General features: G+C 40.5%; 3 protein-coding genes across 5 annotated transcripts; 1 reads left to right on the top strand and 2 right to left on the bottom strand.

Annotated features, from left to right (window-relative positions):
• Nucleotides 1-1,123: 1,123 nt before the first annotated feature.
• LOC117233571 lies at nt 1,124-15,812 on the top strand. 3 transcript variants are annotated; one of them, XM_033494000.1, is made up of 22 exons: nt 1,124-1,276; nt 1,349-1,558; nt 3,056-3,257; nt 5,433-5,593; nt 5,721-5,849; nt 5,913-6,092; nt 6,260-6,502; nt 6,963-7,418; nt 7,458-7,472; nt 7,512-7,580; nt 8,817-9,026; nt 9,962-10,125; nt 10,209-10,356; nt 10,508-10,622; nt 13,778-13,837; nt 13,925-14,052; nt 14,134-14,274; nt 14,369-14,573; nt 14,647-14,795; nt 14,898-15,113; nt 15,236-15,337; nt 15,413-15,812. In XM_033494000.1, the coding sequence occupies exons 1-22, from the start codon at nt 1,124-1,126 to the stop codon at nt 15,494-15,496; spliced, it is 3,540 nt and encodes a 1,179-aa protein (XP_033349891.1). In that variant the 3' UTR covers nt 15,497-15,812. The 3 variants fall into 3 exon arrangements, with proteins under 3 accessions (XP_033349891.1, XP_033349890.1, XP_033349889.1); XM_033493999.1 differs by having other exon boundaries at nt 8,814-9,026; XM_033493998.1 differs by lacking the exons at nt 13,778-13,837; nt 13,925-14,052; nt 14,134-14,274; ... (3 more) ...; nt 15,236-15,337; nt 15,413-15,812 and adding an exon at nt 11,188-12,600 and having other exon boundaries at nt 6,963-7,580; nt 8,814-9,026.
• LOC117233574 lies at nt 4,269-20,543 on the bottom strand. Its single transcript, XM_033494007.1, has 6 exons — nt 20,078-20,543; nt 19,610-19,972; nt 19,185-19,488; nt 18,750-19,084; nt 10,433-10,438; nt 4,269-4,280 (listed from the first exon to the last, which is right to left on the bottom strand). Exons 1-4 carry the CDS (start codon nt 20,210-20,212, stop codon nt 18,825-18,827), a joined length of 1,062 nt encoding a protein of 353 aa, XP_033349898.1. The 5' UTR covers nt 20,213-20,543; the 3' UTR covers nt 4,269-4,280; nt 10,433-10,438; nt 18,750-18,824.
• Nucleotides 16,048-18,738, bottom strand: LOC117233577. Its single transcript, XM_033494010.1, has 4 exons — nt 18,604-18,738; nt 17,361-18,543; nt 16,593-17,221; nt 16,048-16,504 (listed from the first exon to the last, which is right to left on the bottom strand). The coding sequence occupies exons 2-4, from the start codon at nt 17,996-17,998 to the stop codon at nt 16,347-16,349; spliced, it is 1,425 nt and encodes a 474-aa protein (XP_033349901.1). The 5' UTR covers nt 17,999-18,543; nt 18,604-18,738; the 3' UTR covers nt 16,048-16,346.
• Nucleotides 20,544-21,235: the final 692 nt, after the last annotated feature.

Below are 21,235 nucleotides of genomic sequence, written 5' to 3'. Positions count from 1 at the left end.
AGATCGCTAGAATACATTTTCCGGCCGCAAATTAATAAATTACCTTATCATCGCATACAACGGCAACACGCATACAATTTACGTATAATTATCAGCCAGTTTCCTACAGGAGTAATCAGATGACCAAGCAATACTTGTACATACACCAATAATATAAAAAATTGCAATTGAATTTGCCGTGCATCTTATCTTTGCTTTTTTTATCGACTCTGTGTCTTATTGGCTTGGCTGTGTCTTCGCAAATTGGCTTCTGTGTATTTCAAATTAAGATAGGATACCTACTAGGAGTATTAATTCGTACATATTTTTTCTTCTCATGCGAATATCTTCTTCGCAAAGCAAATGGAATTGAAAACACGCAATTCACAGCGATAACGTCAAAATTATTTCACACTCTGTATTTGCGTTTGACTATATTTTTCCTACATTACGATTGGCTTCACACGCGACCAACGAACCAGGGGATTCACCGCTGGATATTCTACCAGGAAAAACTAAATTGCGATGTCTCGATAAAAGCTCTTCTCAACTAATTTTATTAATTATAGTAAAACACGGTCGCGCATACTTTTCGTCCTCTTTTCTATTTTTATTTTTATCCATTATCTTCTTATTTCATCTTTCATCTTTCCTCCAAGTTGATTCTCTTTTCAGATTTCACGTCCTAGGTATCACGGCTGTCATACTCAAAGTTACAGAGTACAATCTTCAAATTCTTCGACTTAGCAATTTACGGTGCCCGTTATTTATTTGTGTTACTTTTGCTAATAAGATAATTTGGAGAAGAGTTTGGAATTTACTGCTTCGTTTATTTTAAAGTTGCAAGCAACGTCGTGAAACAAATTTATTTTATTCGAATAATCTGCGATTCGATACACAGCTTGGACAGTGCAGGATGCAGACCGTTTCGATTGGATAAGCTTGATGGAGAATCAATAGCGAGTGTTTCAAGGATTTATTCGTGGCAGCGTATCGCCGCGAATTAACTTACAACTTTCCGCGAAAAATATTTTTTCCAACGCTTTTCTCCGTAACTTCGAATAGTATGGCGACTTTCGTGAAATCGAATTTTGGCTGGAATCGTTAGAATCATAATCGATCGTGTTTAATTATCGTGGTGTAGATGAACTCGACGACGTTGAAATCTTGGCTACTGCGAGGAGACCTTGAGAAACTAGAACATGTCGTTCTAGAAGGACGCGGGGCACGTCTGTTGGGTGAATATTCTCCAGACCTGAGAACCAGAGTCTTCCTAAAAGGACTCCCAAATTATTTGGTAAGCTATTATAGTATTTATTCGTAACGAGCTTTACACGAAGAAAAAATGATAAATATCTGTATCTTTCAGACAAAAATCTCTTTCGTGCACGACGCGGTTTCGCGCGGTTCTCTGGCGGAAACGCAAAAGCTCGTATCGGAAGAACCTAAAAAAAAGCTGGCGATTGCGAAAGATCCAGCTGGCACTCCTTTGCTTCACAAGGCAGTCTACCACGATCATCAAGATATCGTCGAGTGGCTTGCGCACAATTTTCCCATCGCTGTTCAGCAGAAAGATAAAGTAATCTTTATCATACGATCTTTTTATTCTCCACTATCTTCTTCTTTGTTATCTTTTTTTTTTTTTTTTTTTTTAGAATTACCTTGTATGAAGTTTTCAAGTATCGTTCTTTTTATATTTGTTCTCTCGTTTTCCGTCGATTTAAAATGAATTTATCGCATCTCTATCTCGTACAGAACATCTGTGGTCGCAATCCAACTCGTAATAGTCTGCCACTTAAACTTACTTGAAAGTACCTTGTATCTTCTCTCAACCCATCTAGATCAGGTTAGATCAGGAGAAAAACTAATTTTGACGCGAAGGTGAAATAGGTGCTGCTTACGAATATACGTGTCTACAAAAAGGTCACAGATGAATAGTAGCGAATAAATCAAAGATGATATAACGTAGTAGTAATTTGTTTCGCTTCGTTTTTGTTCTCGATAAAAGACGAAAGAAGAATCGTGTAAAGATAAAGTAAGATTGACTCCTAAGTGACAATCTGAAATCCACGTAAAACTTTGGTCTAAAGTTGGATCGAACTAGGTTGTCGATGTCCAAACCTAGCGTAATTTTATTTTCACCTTGCCAGACTTGCAACATTTCCAAGTGTCTTTATCGCATCGTGCAACCGTCCGCATAAGGAATAGAATTTTCGAGGCTGAAGTTTCGCTCAGGTTCTCGAAATCAAATTCGAATAACCTACTGAGAATTACAGCTTTTTAACGCGTAAACTAGCACGCGAATTCTATGTAGATATTTCGCCGTGGGTATTGCGATCCGCGAAGCGAAGCTTGCGTTATTTTAATAATTTTAAAAAATTTAGTAGGAATGTATATATAAATGTAGTAAACTCGGGTCACCGGTTTAAACCTAACCACCGTAGCAATCAACGAGTTGAAAATTCTTAGAAATATTCATAACTCTGTTATCGGTGACTAATAGTAAAGCGAAAAATTTAGTCAGTCGCGCTTATGCTTGTTCCGAGATACCCAACCGGCGAATAATAATGGAAAAGTCGTTTTTCCTAACGACGCGACTCTCGTCTTTTCCGCATCGCGTGACGCGGCTAATAACAAAGCGTAAACCACCTGTTCTTCCCCGCAGTCATCATGGACTCGGCGTCCAGGCGCACGCAGCGCCTACAACATGGCAAATGTCAGCTTCTCAAACTTTTCCTACCCTTAATCTCCATTCCATCTTTATATTCGCCGCTTACACGTATATTCGCTGTTTAAGCGCCTGGAAATGTTCATCCTGTAACGGCCATCGCGCTTTTTATTCCCGAAACCTATTGCTTGCTCGAGTTATTCCGAGAACGGCGAATGTTTATGAGAACCGTTCAATAGGTCCGATCGACGTTTTCGCGATAATCAATCGATCGCTGGTAATTCTCTCAATTTGCAAAATCGTGAGAAGCTTCTATCGTATTTTCAATTTACGGTAAATACGTCGATGATTTTTGCACTTTGTAAATAATTCAGACTACGATTAAAACGTCGTATTTCTTACTCTTAGGAAGGAAGAACCGCGTTGCATTACTGTGCTGCTTGCAAAGATCCCGAGGCAATTTGGGATGTTCTCATAGAAAACGACTGTGACGCGAGCATTATCGACAAAAAGGGTAATCCCGCTTCGTACTATTTGGAACATAGTTCGGAGGTCGAGCTACCGGAAGCGGAGAACATGTCTCGTCGCAAGACCAACTCTGGCAAGGAACGTGAGTCATTTTCAATCACCCATAGTTGTTTTAGATTTTACACCTTTCACGATTATTGGACGACATATCTCGGATTCCTCGGGTTTCAATCTTGTTTCCATCGGTACGTGCAGAAGCCTGCAATCGTTTAATTGGCAAAATATATCACACGGAAATTTCTCAGGTCCTGAACAGATAAAAGTAGTCGCGAACTTTTATATTAATTGGAACAACTCAATTTTGTCAAACGTACGATTAATGGCTCGTTATAATTAACATTATGATTAAGAACAACTGGAAGAATAGACGTGGGGATGCATCGTGCACTTGGCTCGTTCCCCACTTTGGCACAGTCACACATTCGCTTATACGCTTATACGCTATAGTCTATGGAATCTTCTCGATAATGACCCGGAAGAATCGATAGAACTCAAGTCTGTACGGCAAGGAAAACCGCTTCGATCGATAGGATGACGACACGCTCTGGTCGATTGACCAACGAATTATTTAAGAATCCTCGAAAACTACTACTGGCGGAAATCCTATTGACGTTATAACGATGTAAAGATAGCTTGTTGTAGGCCTTCTCGATCGCACGACGAGATTATTCGGTAATGGAAATAGTATATTCCGACCAATATTTACGAGCAGGATCAAAATTCTAGCTATAGTAAGACGAAAATGACACATTTCTTTTGAGAATCGGCAAACGAGTCTGTTTCTTCGTAAAAACTCGTACAACGTTCTTCCACTAGCCGTGTATGTACGAAGCCGCGTACTAAACTGTTCGAAGAAAACGCGAATAATACCTAGTTGAACAAAGTCGAAGGCGAATGGGCGCAATTTTATTGGAATAAATTTATAAACGGCTGGAACTTGCTTCAAAGTATCGCAGATTCGAGTAACGAGTCGAGCGAGTCGAATGTAATGAAACACTGGATTTTCAAAATCAACCGATACTCTAATAATACCGGCCATCATACTAAATATAATTGGAATCGTTGTATTTGCCTACTATTTACTCATTTCACGCTATAACTTATCGTTAGTGTTAGCATGCAATACGTACAATGGCATCTCTGTCAACATCGATCGATCTATTTAGCAAGAAAGCAAAGGATACGTGAAACGTATGTATATAGGTAGATGCGAACGTGCGAGTGAGTGACAGGGTCCGTGCACTCGGTTGACTTTTCAAAAATTGATCAATCCGCTGGAACATGCGATCTACGTCAAAGTGAAACGCTATTCTCGAAAGGAGGAGACATTCGACGGATATATTATTATAATTTTAATGAAATCCAAATACACCTGTATCTCACATTTTCCATTCGACAGTTTTATATACGTGTTTTAGTTTAGTCGTTTACTTCAAACTTGCAAATCGATCGATATTTTATTATTTGTATATATTTCGCCTTATTATACACGTATATTCTGGCTTACAAGAAGAATCGCCGACTTCACCCAACAAAGATCACGATTATCAATTTATTGCGTCAGCTGATCAAGTGTTTACGGCACAAGAGACAGACAAACACGATTATCGAATGTACGACGTAATTCTTCGTCGAAAGCACGCGCAAGATATCCCGTTTAATTTCCTCTGCGTCACTGTCTTGTTAAAGTTATGTAAAAATCGATGATTCATCGATAATACCGGACGTGTGTCGTAACAATGCGTGTTTAATTGGAAGGTTGTAGGGACTCGTCTAAATGATATTTATTAAAAACCGTAAAGACCTGCTGTTAACTCGCTACAGTTTTCACAGGGAAAAAGTAGCGAACATTGTTGACAGAAAATCGATATCTGCCGGTAAGAGGATTCCCCCGAGCATCTAAAACATTTATCACATATCCTCGACACGCGATGTATAGTTAGAAATCTTGTCGCTTGTAGTAAATCCTTAATGAAGCAGTTGTATCTTGGAGAGAAAAGGTCGCGTCATTATAATTTTTATCCTGTACGTTGTTCGTAAGCTTCTTGCCATGTATACAGGCAGACGCGCCTATAGTATTTAATACGTACGATTGCTTTAACGAATATTTCAAACTTGCCAGACATACCGAACCACAGTCGTCGATAAAATTAAGCGGAATTTAAAAAAATAAGACGACACGATACAGTTACGCCATTTTTCCATTGAACTTGTCCAACAATTTCTGTAGCTGACACAGAATTTTTGTTTTCTCTAGTTCTGGACTTCAAACCTTCCAATATAAGAATATGGATCCACAATCGAGATATAGGGAAACTACAACAGGTCCTGTGGGAAGGCCATGGCAACAAATTACGCATGGAGACGAGCAACAATCTGCGAGTGAAAAGATTCTTAGAAGCCGTACCATTCATAATGGTTCGTATTAACGTTCAAATTCTTTAACACGTATAATAAGATCGTTAATAAGATCGTATAATAAGATACGTAATATGCAATGCGATGTAATGTAAGTTTAATGTAATTGCAAAAAATCGTTTTACAGAGTACAACGAAAGATATTCACGCAGCTACGGTGAATAACGATTTAGAGGGGCTGAGGGGCACGGTCGAGGCCTCGTCGCCCATCGTTCTTTGCGCCAAAGACGGCAACGGCTTGAACGCCTTGCACAAGGTATACACTTTCTAATTCTACTCTTTTTCTTCTTTCTTTATCGCAAAGTTTGGCAATCGACAGGCTGCTGGTTTGGGTCACACGGAAATCGCGAGGGAAATTCTTGAAAAATGGCCTTTCGTTGTGGAGGCGCAGGATAACGATGGCAAGACGCCGTTACATTATGCGGCTGCAGCAAAAGACGATGGAACGTTATATAATTTGATAACGGAATACGGAGCCGATGAGAGCAAGTTAGATCACGTGAGTGCCTGGAATCAACTTTCGAATAATCGATAAATAAACGATTGTTCCGGATGGTGTAGAAAAGGAAACTCGGAGATTAGAGAAATTAGCGAAAATGACATTTCTTTCGCTATTCCCCCGAGATAAAACAAAGTTAAATTTAAATCTTGAAATTTGTTAATCAGAAACAAAAGGCGCCGGCGTTTTACAAAAATCGGCCATCGGATATCGACCAATCGCTGTTAACTGTGATACCGGAAGCACCTCGAGTTGCCGGATCTTCGTATCCCAAACACTGGGACTGGAGGATTCTAGAAGCGGAACAAGCTATATCCAAAGGAATGAAAAAAGCCAGCAGTGCGAATATCGATAGCGCATTTGGTAGCGCGGAGTCGACAACGAAAAACTTGAGTAGATCTATGGAACAAGTAATCGCTCACGACGATATTTTTATTATAACTGGACTGCGAATTTTTATGCATTTACGGGAAATTTCATTTTTATGCATATGTGGCAAAATATATATCGAAAGTACGGCACTTGTTGCGATATAGCTATCCAATGGCCGAAACAAGCTTCCGTCCAAGTTCCATTTGCTCGATCTTCCATTTGTTTAATCGTATTTACGAAATTTTACGAAATTTTACGAAATTTTACGAAATTTTACGAAATTTTACGAAATTTTACGTATTTGCGTAAATGTCTGCAGTCTGATTATAATAAATTGTAAAATTCTAAAACATTTTAGAATTTTAATTTAAGAACCGAAATTCTACGATTCTCCGTAACACGATTCCTTTTATTAGCGAGAAAAATCGAAAAATAATCTTCTAGAGTTTTTATTTCGAGATTCGAAGAATCAGATAAATTAATCATTTTATGAAACAGATAAAAAATGTCGAGGAGGATCACGAGAAGGAGCAACGGGGAAACGCAGAAGACACAGAAAATCATGAAGGTGCAGAAGATGCAGAAGATGCGGCCAATAGAGAAAGCGCGGAACCTACTGAAAATACGGGAGATAATACGGAAAATGCGGAAAATGCGGAAAATACGGAAAATACAGAGGAAGGGGAGGCAGAACGTGAGAACGTGGGACATGCGGAAGAATCCAAAGAACCAGAAACCACGGAAAATAAGGAAGAACACGAGGGAGCAAACACTCCCGAAGACACTGAAGAGAGGTCCTCGGACGATGACGTGGTAACAGGTACAGCGGCCCCGGAAACCGAGGAAAATTCCAATGCGGAGAACGAAGCTGCGGAAGAGCTGAAGCCAAAGGGAATAGAAGGTGAGGAAGAGAGGAAAGAAGAAGAAGAAGAGAAAGAGGAAGAGGAAGAGGAAGAAGAAGAGAAAGAGGAAGGAGAGCCTGTAGACACGGAGGGAGCCCCGAAAATGGAAGAGGCCACCGAGCAGCAGAAGGGAAACAAAGCGGAGGAAGAAGAAAGAAACGAGCCGAGTACAGGCGACTCTGGTGTTGATGATCCAGGGAACGACGAAGACCAGGTACAGTCATCCTAACTCTTAAACGAATCGAATTTTCAGGAATTGCCTAGCACAAAAGTATAAACTTATGGTTTATGATAAGACTTGTATCGTTGAGCGAGAGACATAAAAAAGTATAAAATAAGTAGTAATGTTATAACGTGATCTTAGTATCGGTAGAAATAGAGAAATATAAATATAGGGTCGAAAGGCAGAAGACGTTGGTAGATCCTATGATAGGTTTCGATTATTCTTTCGTGTATAGTTAGGTAGCTTACAGGTATAACGAGCGATTTACGGTTGCTGTTGCAAGTGACAGGATGTAATTAGGCTATCATGTATATCGAAAGTAAAGAATGATCGATATTATAACAGTATATTTTCTCTTTGTCACGCACAAATATATGCCAATAAATAAATAACTAAGCAAGGAACTTCTGTTATGACTTTTGCGCACTACAGACCCAGACAAACGCATGGAAATGTATATTTTGTTTTTCATTAATTTTAGTCGAGATGCTAAAGATACGGCAACTACCGCATTGCATGCAACGTTCTTTTCAATAATTTTGATGTTTCATCGTTGCGTTTCTCGAAATCGTATTAAAGTATGACGACATGGCAAATATGGAAGAATCGAGTCATCATTTTATAGAAACAACAAGTAATAACAAATACAAGTTCTCAGTATGAAAATCCTCTTGATTTCTTTTCTTTTCTTTTCTTTTCTTTTCTTTTCTTTTCTTTTCTTTTCTTTTCTTTTCTTTTTTACTTTTATTACTTATATATTTACTTCGCCATTTCTCACGAATCTGAAACAACAAATATACGCGTTAACGCGTAATATACGAATATCGAAATATTAAACATTCAATTCGTCGAAAACTATCCTTAAAATGTAATTCTCGGCTAATCGTGTCCATATCTAATCGTCAATCCCTAAAGCTACCCTCTAAATCGGCTACCTCGTTGGCAGTTAATCGGTGAAAAAGCCAGCCAGAACAGATACTGTTCCATTCGTCCTACTCTACCATCCAATTACCAAAATCAGCCAACACTAAACACACCTGTGAATAGACAAAGAAACGACTTATTCGATAGTCGATCGTGTTTCGCGCAAACAGCGTACGAGCAAAGCTCGTAATGGAGAACGATCGATTTCCCGCATCTAGATTGCGAGCTACGATTAATATTGTCGCGTATCGATCGGCACGAGTCGTTGGTGCGCATGGTTTTGCACCTGGAAATGATTAGCAGGTAATCGTCGGCGAACACGAGGAGCTTCCGCAAGCAGAAGTAAACGAGGGCAGCATGACGGCGGACCCGGAAATCGAGAAGCTGCTGGAGACCGGCAACATGGAGCAATTGGCCGCGTTAGTGTTAAGTGGCGAAGGCAGAAGACTGGTCGGCCGACATTCGGGCAATCCTGAGCTGCAGGCATTCATCGATCGTGTCCCTTCTTACATGGTATTGCGTACAAAAGCACTCGTCTTTTCCCTCGTGTCGCGTCTCTCTTAGATCGGCGCAAACAGAGGTTTGCGAAAAGAGTTTCGTCGAAAACGTAAATGACGACAAATTGGTCTTGATTGGTTTGCCTGTGTCGACTGGTTAATCGGTAACTCGTCGTCCACGCGTCGTAGCGAGTCTGTTTAATTTAGAGTTTTTCACGGCCACGCGGCGGAACGATAGTTATGACGGTGGCACAAGCGACGCTGAAAGCGCGAAAGCAATTTGAAAATAAAACAGATGTTGGCGGAACATTGAAAAAATATAGCGATAAGCCAAAATGTTAAAAAGATACACAAGCATAAAGGAAGAACGCAGTCGTTTCTCGGGCTATTAACTATCTTTCGTTACTGACCAATCTTTGTCCATTCGTTGTTTCACCTAAGACGATCGAGTTGTATCGATCCGCGCGATTCGATCGATTCATTCACACCTTTCATATATAGATACCTTTCGTATACCTATGATGCTCTATCCATCTATGTGGTAATGTCGAAATAACGTGGAAATCTACGTAGTAGATGATACTCGATGCTTGCAGAACGTACGATCGATATTAAACGTTTCTGATTCTTTTGCGTCTTCCTTCCACCTTCTCTTTACCACCAATCTATCCTTATTCTTCTAGTATTATACATACGTATATGCGAAAGCGTATATCGTATTACCTAACACGTTGAAAATTTTACGGCTCCTTTTTTTATCATTATTTTAACACAGTGCTCAATGTTTTGCGAATGTTGCGCCAACCGCTGTGCACCTTGCGTGCCGTTATAGTTACTCGTATCGAATAGTCGTTGACTTATCCAGATCAATTAGGTAACCAGTCGTGTTTTCAACGACTAATTCGTAGCTCTCGAAAGAGATTACCGATTTTTAACGATCGTTCGTTTCAGGGGAAAATTCATGCTGTACACATGGCAGCGCAAGAAGGAAACCTGAGAGATCTGCAGAGCGCCTTAGATCGGCGCAAATTTGCCGTTGCGAGAGACGGATCGTCGCCGCACGGCGCAACGCCTCTTCACGTTGCCGTTGTATTTGGAAACACCACCGTTATCAGGTAAATTAATATGGAAATTTAATGGACAATTAACGAAATCGAAAGCACGCAAGCGAAACGAACATTTTTCGCCTTTCCTTTAGATATCTGGCAGGCAGGTTTCCAGAAACCGCGCATGCGATCGATCTCGATGGCCGAACTCCTTTGCACTATGCAGCCACCATAGCGGACAACGGCCATTACTACAATCTTCTACTTCATTTGGGTGCCAATCCTTTAGTTCAAGACAATGTGAGTACATTGTATCGATAAGCCAGCGTCTTTCATAGGTTCGAGTAAAGGAAGCCAGATCGATATTGGACACGAGTATGCAGTTGGATAAATTGATTTAAAAACTGATTAAAAATCGATGTATGTATTGCTAATTTTATGATTGGTGCAGCTGGGTCAAAAGGCGGACTATTACAAACAGAACGAATCGGAATTTTCCCATAAATCGCTTCTCCGCGATTTCGGAGTTAACGAGAAGCTCGCCGACGAGATGTTGGTGGACAAAGGTATTTTATTCAAACAACGCACTTACCAGCACCAGCATCGTTCACTAACAAACTGTACTCCGTGCTACGATCGTTTACAGCGACTTGCGTTTTTGCTCTGGAAACATAGAAATACCATCTAAACTGTTTTAGTTGCCGAACATGGACCAACTTGTAGTTATCGATCGTCATCGTCACGTTGTTTTTTCGCACGCGTTAGTTTTCCCATCGTCTATCAAGATCGTCGTCGATCGATTTACATAATCTTTCTTATACAGTAATCGAAAGGTATTTGCCCCGTAACCAGAAAACGGTCGATTAATTTAGCCACAAAGATGTTGGAAAAATTAATTAGAAAAATGTTTAGTCGAAAGAATCGACTAAAATCGATTATAAGGTGGTAGAATTTGCTAACGCGTTCAACAACCAAGACAACGTAAATAATTATTCTTGACTGATGATAATTGATTAATCTATTGTTCACGTTTGTTCGGTCGCACGTTAATCGGTTGTTCACGTTTTCGCTTCTTCCACTTCTTCCACCGTCGGACGTCCTCGCGCTGATGTGCACGTTCGAGGAAAACAGTTCCCGGAGGCGACACGTATTCCGCGCGTCGAGACATAACCGAACCAGAGACCCTGGCTACCTTGGAGAGATGTTTCCGTCTTCTGATCGGCGCAAGACACGGTACGACGCCAAAATCTGCCGGGAACTCCGGCACACTGATCGGCCGTTGCCTGAAACGGCCCGTATTCGATCGTATCAAGCACCGTGTGACACGCATGGACCACAATCTCTTTGATGTGATCTGGCCCGCTTTAAAAAAATACGGTAACTCGGCTTGCAACAGCAAGGCGGGCAGCGCTTATTCGGTGGTCAGCAACGTGGACGAGCACGAGTCTGTGTCGGTGGTAGCGCCGGACTACGAAAGTTACATCGTGTTCGCAGACTTTTTCGACCCTCTGATCAGGGACATACATTGCGTGACTGCCAGCGGTGATCTTCCCGACCACCCTCCGCCGAGGTTCTTTTACAACGAGAACGACGACAGCGAAGAGAATGCCGACACGTTGGACGAATTGACAGTGTCGGCGATCGAGGCGTACGACCTCGATCCTCCGGCCAAATACGTTCAAGCTGCTGTGATAGAGTGTTGCAGAAATCTGGAAAGTTACACGCTTCCCTTGACGCTTACGGTGAACCAGCTGGAAGAGGTGGAACGAGAGATCACCAGTGAATTGATGAGCCAAGAGATCTCGGCAATGGTGGCGGAGGGTAGCAGCGAGGACGAGGCCGGAACTTACTTTACCCTCAGCGAAATTCTGGATCAACCGAGTCCGATCAGGGCCCAACTGGCAGCAGCCGGTTTGCTATTGCCTATTACGGATCTTGAAGTTCACGATGACAAACGTCTTCATGGGAAGCACTGGCCTTACGGCCGAGGAGTTTACGTCGCCTCTGCCGGTGACCTAGCTGCTTGGGTGAACGTTCAGGATCACCTGAGGGTTATTTGTCGCACCAGCGAGAACAGACCGGGTTCGATCGGTCGTGGCTACGTAAGGCTGGCGAAGGTGATGACGATGCTCGACGAAAGAATGAAATTCAAGAGAGACAAGAAGCTGGGCTTCCTCGGCGCACGACCGTACGCCATTGGCAATACTCTTAGGTTTAACGCGATAATCAGGTTCCCGGAATTGTCGAAGGAATTTGATCATTTGAAGCATCTGTGTGTAGTTCGTGGATTAAGCATACAAGAAACAGCGAAACGGGATATGGTTCGAATCGGTAACCAGCAATCGTTGAGTATCACCGAGCTGCAGACCCTTCAAGATTTCTCCAGAGCTGTTCTGAATATCCTGGCGTTGGAGAAGGAACTATCGATAAACAATTCGTTGAAGATTGCAACTTTGATCGCGGGAATTTTCCGCAAACGGAACAGTGCTAAACGTTTCCAGAATTAAAATCGTCGTGGAGAGGGGACGCTAAAACGATCAACGAAAGACTCTGTCTTTCCTCGTCCATGTTATTCAACGCTCCTATACTTTTTTTCTTTCTTTTTCATTTTTCTTTTTTTCCTTTTTCTTTTTTTCCTTTTTCTTTTTTCTTGATAACCGAATAATACGCTTATACGTGGAATGCTTGTGTGATAATTCCGTATATCGAGCCGATGCGTCGATTGACCGTCCATAAGCAAACTAAAGTCGAAAGTGGAAAGTGAAAAGTGGAAAGTCGAAAGTCGAAAGTCGAAAGTCGAAAGTGAGAGGAGAGAAAAGGAAAGAGACGGGTTGGGACGTTGGAAAGACGTGTGCGAACGTTATTCTATTTCTCGTGCACCGAATTAATTAAACGAAAATGAAAGATTAGCTGCTCGCAGGGACGCTGGATTTTGTTCGTTAGGTTAGTAAAATGAACCATTGGTACATGGTACATGGGCAATTGTTAAGACGCTTTGACATGTTGTCGCACGACACCATGCTTGTCTACCTACACGTAAAGTGTGTATACGTACCTAAAAACGGGCTAAAATCGGCTACACGGAGATTCTATATAAATTGAATAATATCGCAAGATGATTTATGTGTCATGCACGAGCTGTTCGATGTTCACACGAAACAGAAATGGCGTAGCACGTGTCTTTCCAACTTGAACCGACGAACCGTACGTTTTTACGAGTGGCTACTGTACGCGAACGATTATACGTAAACGAAAATCCTCTATCGCTTCTATCGCATCTATCGCTTCTATAGCTTCTATCGCTTCTATCGATGTAACTCCTATCGTAAAATTCTCTTACTCGTGTGTAAACCTGCTTCCGCATACCGAGATCGTTGTATCGTGCTAGATTTGTTTGTGCGCAACGCGTTTTCCAAAGTGCAACCAACAGCTGTGCACTCAATGTTCACAATGCACCTATCTTTTGCGAAGAATCTGCTTCTTTCGTATTTTCAAACAAGATGGATAAGATAAATAAGAAAAAACGAGCAAAGCATTAGCAACGTATTGCGCCTCGATCGATGTAAATTAATTAAATCGATGTAAAAGAAAAGCCAAAGATCCCATAATAATGATCGAATAATAATTTATTACGCTTTATAAAGCGGAGAAATAGGTGCAATATGTTTTTGCCTTTTGTATCTTCTAGTTGATGGAAATAAAAGTGTTATTCGCTTTTCAGACGACAAGCCGGTTGATATAGCGATATTTCGAGAAGAAGAGGGTCGCTACTTGGCATCGTGTAAGTCGACGTTAAACGAACAAACACACGAACATTTCCATGATCCAATCGAAATATAACATAATCTCCAAGTTCATATCTTTATAGCACTCGGCGATCCATTGATCAGAGGTTTGACAGAAGTTGCCAATACCCGTCCAAACGATCCAGTTACATATCTGGCTACGTATTTATATAACTTTGCCAATAAGAGGAAAAACAGCGCGCAACAACAGGTAAATAATAACTCTAGATACATAGATGCGCGTACGAATAATTTTCATACAGCAAGTATAGATAGCTGTACGATATGTTAGGAGCCGAACGTATTGATCATCCCTGATCGTGCCGAAGAAAACATAGAGAATATCGAAAATGAAAATGGGGACGAGGATGCCGGTTATCCACAAAGTCCAGATTCCGACGTGCCAGAGTCAGCCTTTAGCAATCCAAACAGAGTGCGTCGATCGTTATTAAACTATAGAATTTCAAAAGGGATTCAAACTAACAAAACTAACAAAACGATTTTTATGGAAAATCCTGTTCCTTCAGGATGAACACGGTCAAAGCGTTATTCACTTCGCTGCGATTCGATCTTACCCAAAGGATGGCTTGTTCCATTTGCTTCAAGAGAGCCAAGTTAACGTTGGTTTCAGAGACGAATTGTATAGAACAGCCAGAGACGTGGCTGAATTGGCAAATATTCGAGAAAATATGGACGAGATCGATCGATACGTAGCTTATTTGACAGCAAGAGGTAATACATTGCTTGCAATTGCGGACAAATTTCGAACAGCACTTTTATCAAACTCGTTGTAACGTTTGTTCAGGTGAAACTGAAAAATTAGTGGAACTACTGTTAGAAGGGTACGACCATATTTTAGACGTGGAAGACGAAGGAATAAACATCGTAGAGATCGCTGCACAACGAAGAAGAGAGGCAACCGTACAATTTTTACAATCCATTCCAAATTACGTGGTAAAACAAAACGAATAATCTTATTAATCCTATTATATATAGCGGTTTTTCCAAGGGTGTAACGATCGAGAATACACAGACACTAAGGAGACGCTTTTACAGACACAACGTGAACAGGTGCACCGCGAAATCAGAACGGGCAACGTAGCGAGGGTAAAAGAACTGTTAGGTAAGAACAACGGAGGAGGAAAGTTATTGGCAATGGGAAAGAATTCGATGGGCAGATGCGCTCTCCACATCGCAGTGCTTCGCGAAAACGAAGAAACGGTTCGCTACATTGCTAAAATGTATCCAGAAACTCTACGTATAGGTGACAATGTAAGAGTTCATTTCGAAACAGAAGCACAGGATTAATTTTATTCTTAAAGTAAAAATACCAAATCAGATTCATTATTATCCGATACGTTTATACGTTTATACGTTTAACGCCCTATTTTTAGTTGGAGAGAACTGCCTTACATTATGCAATGGGTTTACCATCTGTCGAAGAACTAAGCAACGTTCTTATAAAAGCGGGTGCAAAACGCATAGTCAAAGATTTAGTAAGAAATCTCTATCCTTCGTTCTAACGAACGATCGACGATTCGATGGAAATGATTGTTGCCTTGAATTTCCAGAAATCACGGCAACCCTCCTACTATTTCATGAACAAATCGGATATAGAGAGACTTCGAGAAGAAGAGGAAAGTTTCGTCAAGTAGATCGATCGCGCGATGCTGACCGATGCTGCGTACCGTGTAATTGTTCGCTTACACCTTTAAATACTTGGCTAAAATGCATGACATCCGCCATACATACATCGACGTCCTCTTCTGTATGTATTCGAATTGTCGTTTTTCACTGGTCTCTGAAATTCTTTTTCTCGAAATACGCCTGGCGTAACGAACAAGTAGAAAGCACTCACCTGACCCCGTGTAAAAGTTACGATTATGTAACAAATCTACGTCATGTAATATACAGTACGCTATTATTTAGCATTAATAATACAAATAACAAGAGTATTCAGTTCTCTCCCTATACGTTTCTTTCAATTACCTTCGCGCAACTTCTCCTTCTTCTTTCTCTTTCTCTTCCTTACCATCTACTACGAACTTTCAATTACATCGACTTAACGCATCTAAATATTGACCGATAAACGCTGTTCGCGATTAACTTCAGATATACGTTAATATCCATTGATCATAGGCGGACGAACGTCGAAGGTTGTAAAAAAGGGAAAAATATCTGCTAGGAAATGAAGTTATCTACTATACGTCTAATCGTTCTATACCTCTACGTTCTAATCGTACGATATGTCTTTTCTAAAACAACTGCTGTCTGTACCACACACACACACACATACACACACGCACGCGCGACAGTCTGCGATCCAAAAGCGCTGCTCACATTCAATTCGTATTCAATGATATTCGGTTCCGTCCGTCGCTTCTTTCTAATTCTATCTCGCTTCGAGTCGTAATAATGAAACTATGCGATCGTTCTTCAAACTTCAAACTGAAAACCACGTAGCTTCGCCGAGTTCCAACGAGTTCCAATCGATCGACCATTTAATCACTGACGAGACACAGCGCTTCTCTTACTGCTCATCCTCGGCTGACCTTGCGTTTTTCCGCCAACATTCGACGCATCCTGCTCCACGTCCTCGCCATCGTCGACGATTCGCTGCCACGGCGTAGGATTCACGTACGCTGGCTTGGCTTTTTGATGAGCTGACAATAGGTGAAAATGTCGTATTATTACATTTCTACCATTTGAAAACATTTCTATACGTATATAAGACAAAATGAAGCAACTGACGCAGAAGCCCTTGCGTGGCAGGTTTCGGTTTGTTCTTCGCCATCTTTCGCCAGTTTTCGTAGGCTTTCGTGCTCTCCTCTAATCTCTTTTTCCTTTCTTCCTCGTGCTTTTTCCGCTTCATTTCCTCTTTCTTCTGGCATGCTACACAAACATCGTAAATGCACAAATCATCAACGAGACGAAGGAAAACCCCGATGCTTTCTTTACCTCTCTCTTCTTCTTTCTTTTTACGAGCCCATTGACGAAGATACAAAGTCTTCGCTACAGCCGCTTTATCCTCCAAATCTTTCAATTGCTTCTGAAACTCCAATTCCTTCTCTACTACAGCTTTCTTCTTCTCCTCTTCCTTCTTTTTCATCTCGGACCACTTGACGAAATTCTCCCTATCGCGGCATTCTCTTTCTTCCTTTTCACGAGCTAGCCTATCCTCCTCCATTTGCCTCTGCCGTTCAGCCTCGTCTTTCTCTCCCTTTTTCCGTCGCGCCATTTCTTGCTTCTTTCGCATCCACTCGCCGTAAGTGATCTTCTTGCCAACATCCGATTCATTCCGCCCGTTCCCCGTTATTCTCACATCGGATATCGATGAGGTAGAGACCTGCACGACTCGCTGTCCATTAAACGTATACCTACTTGATGAGAAATCGTATTTCGTCGGTCTTCGACTTAATCATTTTTCTACCGCGATTAAATATACAATAGAGATTTATATCTGTAGGTAATACAACATTTCGTACAAGACAACTACGTTTACGACACTACACGAGATACCTCTGCATTTTCCACTCGATATCCCTAGTAGAACAAAGATCGTAGCTATTGTCCGCTCTATCGGCAATTTTACAACGTCTCTCGATTCGATTCGAATGCTTACACGAGGTGACGGATTTGGAACGAACAATACCGGATCGTAAGGATGCGCATGTTGTCGGTGAATTTAACGAATAACAACGATACGTTTCTTCGGCTGAACCTTGGTCACCAGCGTGATCCATAAACGAAGCAGCCAGGTCATTGTTGATGGACAGTGTGGACATCATATCGCTGATTCCGGCGGAATCGCCGCAATTTCTCGCGAAACGTTCATCGTCTCTAGAACCGACCTTCGCTTCAATTTCCACCTCGTGTTCTACATCCTCGCCGTTCAATGTCTCCGCGTAAATTGCCGGATTAATGAATCGAACTTCCGTACCGGATCTAGAACTTGTAGGAATCGTACCACAGCGAATCGTTCCATTGCTTCGAGAGGTTCCGGTTCTTCTCCGACTATCATCGGACGCAACATTTTTCCAACGACTAGAACTGATCAGACATACACCGTTTCTGGCCTCAGCGTCGTTTACGCTATGCATCTCGTTAATATCATCTCTCTTACAATCATACCAACTGTCAACGTCGTTGTCCAACATCGTCAAGCGTCCTTAATTCTGGTCAGGCAATACGCGATCAAGATTATTATATAACAGACAAGAGTATATCGAAATTTAATCACTCGTCACATATCGTTAGCTTCCGGTCGTGTCTTTCCGCTAATCCTTCGTTGTCCCGATACAACAACTCGTGTACGCATATTCGTCCATCTTTCACGCGATGTTGCACTTTTCGTTTATACAAACAACAACGAATCCCTGTTAGCGACGTATTACCGGCACTACCGGTTTCAACTTGAAATTTACCGAGAAATTTGTACACGAGTACGTTCGCGCGTGATACCGCGGTCCGATTTCCAACTTTATGGAGGTGCGCGCCACCTTCGATCCGGAACACCCTCCGTTAAGCGACACGCGATCCCACTTTACGTTCGCATTCGATAACTCACCTGATTGCTGATGTAGGCTATTCTGTTGATCGACCAACAAGAAAAACAGATCACATTCGATATCGCTTCGCGATATATTACGATATGCACGGTCGATCTTAACCATATCCTATACATATTTCATTTCGTTCCCTCCTGATTAAGACAACGGTATGAATATTTCAAACAAATATCAGAGAAACAATGTTCACTTACTTTCAAAAATAATTCACAGACAATTACAAACAAAGTGCACAGACTAAATTATTTTTTTTTAAGGTAACTAACTACACTACAGACATATACAGTACTGTTTGTTCGCTAAAGTTCTTTATTTTTTCCTTATTATTCCTTATATAGTTTCCTTATTATTAACTTGTGCTTAATCGATCTATCGCTTGATTCATGTTTTAACATGAATCGTGATATCAGGGAAATTAGCGTTCAATTGATATGATATTCCGCAAGTTCGACTCAGTCGCGTTATTCTGTCGTGTGATCGTAACATACTCTTCCGTAATCTCCTCTGGTTGTACCCTATTAAAGTACGTTTCTCGTCCTTGATGCACATAATACGTATCATCGAAATTAAAGTGCAGTCCGAGTACGATATTCAGTGCGGAGGCGTCATACGCGTGACAACCGGAATACCGATACTGTGGTTTCTTATTAAATCGGCAACCTGCTGATTGAGCTCCTACAATGATAAATTCCAATTACTTACGTACTACAATCACCGCCGTGTCTTAACGCGACATTTTAATACATAGAAAAAATATTGTTCTCAGCATATATACCGATAGGACAGATACAATCTCTTGTCAGCGCACACTGAACCCATGGCAACATTACTTTCTCTCTAATTTCTTTAACATTTCTAATTACTAAGTGCGATGCTCTTATCAAAGGAAGAAAGAAGAAACTTTCTGCAGAAACGTGAAAATATTCGTACATCTTTGGGTGTGTTAAAGAGCTAATCGCATGCCTTGTAGGCCAACTTAAAATCCCAGATTTTGGTGAAAGATACTTTGAAATGTCTGAAGAATTCAAACGCATATTAGAATCCATATACAGTATATTTCCTAATGTGTTTAAAGCTGTCTGCAACATACGAAAAAAAACCGAGTAGCAAAATAATATCATGCCCCTGCACACATTACACACACACACACACACACACACACACACACACACACACATTTATTTACAAATATCTAGTTACCTGAATAACTAAAGGTCTATAAACATGTAGCCTATCATCTTCAACATGGGCCGGAAATAGACTTATATCAAAATGAATCACATTACATTTCGTAGAGTTGCAAGCCGTCCTAATACTTTGCAGAGAATCGTCGTTCAATCCGACGCTATATACGACAATACTGTTATTTGGCAAAAAGTGACTGATATTTCTCACAAAGCCGTAAATATGTTGTTCGTTTCCAGGCCTAATAAGAGAGACAACAGTCACATTTTGAGATTTAAGACTAAAAGGTGTTGTGCTTGTTTGCCCATCGAGCCCAAGCATCGCAAGATACTTGGAATCTGTCACCAAGCGCTTTTCTTCAACGTCTTTCAAATTTTCCTGGAAAGATTACAAAATATGGAAAAATTAACAGTATATAATCATTATATTATTAATACTCTATAATAACAATCAATCAACAGAGAATATTACAGTGATATTTACTTGGAAGTTTCGTAATTGCTTGTGTGTCTCTGTAACTAGAGTTTGAATGGAAGGTCGTTGATTGCTGAAAGCAATGAAGATAATGCTGCTTCCTGCTATGCAGATAAGCAACAATAGCAGGCCCTTGGTACGCATCTCTCATCATTTAATCAAATGTATTTTCAATTTTTAGACGACAATTAGGTACATACTTTACGTTAGAAACATCACATATAGGTTATGCACCGTCAATGACATGACCGATATTTATAAAATGGATATCATTTTAACCGGAGCAGGTTGCTATCGCATAAACATCAAAGGGTAAGCTTAACAAGCCCATTTCGTGGAAACAGTAGTTCAAATCTTCTAGCAGATTAGATTAAATTACGTTTTTTCTGTTAACAAAACACTCTTAGCGATCTAGCAGACGCCGCATTTTTAGGAACTTTTCGATTTAATGGCAGCTCTGCGTAATGGCGACGCAACGTTCTCTACACTTTGACGCAACCGCGTAACTGCTTCAATATCTTAAAAAATATTGAGCTCATCGCTTCAATATCTTAAAAAATTTAATTTAAATAAGACAAGATTCCGCTAACTTTTTGCAGAATATAATTTTACTTTAACTTAGATATGATTTTCATTTATTAAACCTGTTTTATATACAATATATGTTATTGGACAAGATTGATGAAATCTATGTTAGGATAATGATACTATATAATAATCTAGAATCTAGAAATTCCTTTTGCAAGGAAATTATTACATAATTTTTCGAGCTTCTAAATTGTTATATCACATTTTCATTAAATTATTACTTTGTGTTAGTATGTTAGACTCATTTTCTAGACATTTAAATGACTATGTTACCTGAAATATGGTATACAAATTCGTCACAGGTCTTAAGCACTACCTACACAAGTCTGCGCGACATTGAAATATTTTGATATCAATAATTTGTTAAAGAATTTGTTTCATTTATATATGATTTAAATTCATCTATCTACGGTTAATCTGTCCGTAAAGTACAGCGGGTTTGTTCTCCACAATCTTTCTTTCTTCTTCCATTTCTTTCATAAAACTTAATTATTTTTCTCACAAATCTGTTCCTTTGTTGAATGAAACAATACATAATTTTATTCATTTACTATACATGCGATGTCATTCGTTTGTCAT

Source organism: Bombus vosnesenskii, unplaced genomic scaffold (assembly GCF_011952255.1).
Source record: "Bombus vosnesenskii isolate JDL3184/JDL3185 unplaced genomic scaffold, Bvos_JDL3184-5_v1.1 scf7180000013297, whole genome shotgun sequence".
Taxonomy (NCBI): domain Eukaryota; kingdom Metazoa; phylum Arthropoda; class Insecta; order Hymenoptera; family Apidae; genus Bombus; species Bombus vosnesenskii.
This window is presented reverse-complemented; position numbering and strand designations above follow the sequence as displayed.

Bases quoted from the DNA above. Each gene is read 5' to 3' on its own strand.
- LOC117233577 (XM_033494010.1), bottom strand. From the start codon at position 17,998: ATGTTGGACAACGACGTTGACAGTTGGTATGATTGTAAGAGAGATGAT. The intron at 17,222-17,360 runs GTATCTCGTGTA...TTTCTCATCAAG, and splicing joins ATCGAGTGGAAAATGCAGAG to TAGGTATACGTTTAATGGAC. The intron at 16,505-16,592 runs GTCAGTTGCTTC...ACCTATTGTCAG, and splicing joins TGCCACGCAAGGGCTTCTGC to CTCATCAAAAAGCCAAGCCA.
- LOC117233571 (XM_033493998.1), top strand. From the start codon at position 1,124: ATGAACTCGACGACGTTGAAATCTTGGCTACTGCGAGGAGACCTTGAG. The intron at 5,594-5,720 runs GTTCGTATTAAC...ATCGTTTTACAG, and splicing joins AAGCCGTACCATTCATAATG to AGTACAACGAAAGATATTCA. The intron at 9,027-9,961 runs GTATTGCGTACA...CGTTCGTTTCAG, and splicing joins ATCGTGTCCCTTCTTACATG to GGGAAAATTCATGCTGTACA.
- LOC117233574 (XM_033494007.1), bottom strand. From the start codon at position 20,212: ATGCGTACCAAGGGCCTGCTATTGTTGCTTATCTGCATAGCAGGAAGC. The intron at 19,973-20,077 runs GTAAATATCACT...TAATCTTTCCAG, and splicing joins AGCAATTACGAAACTTCCAA to GAAAATTTGAAAGACGTTGA. The intron at 19,085-19,184 runs GTATATATGCTG...TTATCATTGTAG, and splicing joins AGATTGTATCTGTCCTATCG to GAGCTCAATCAGCAGGTTGC.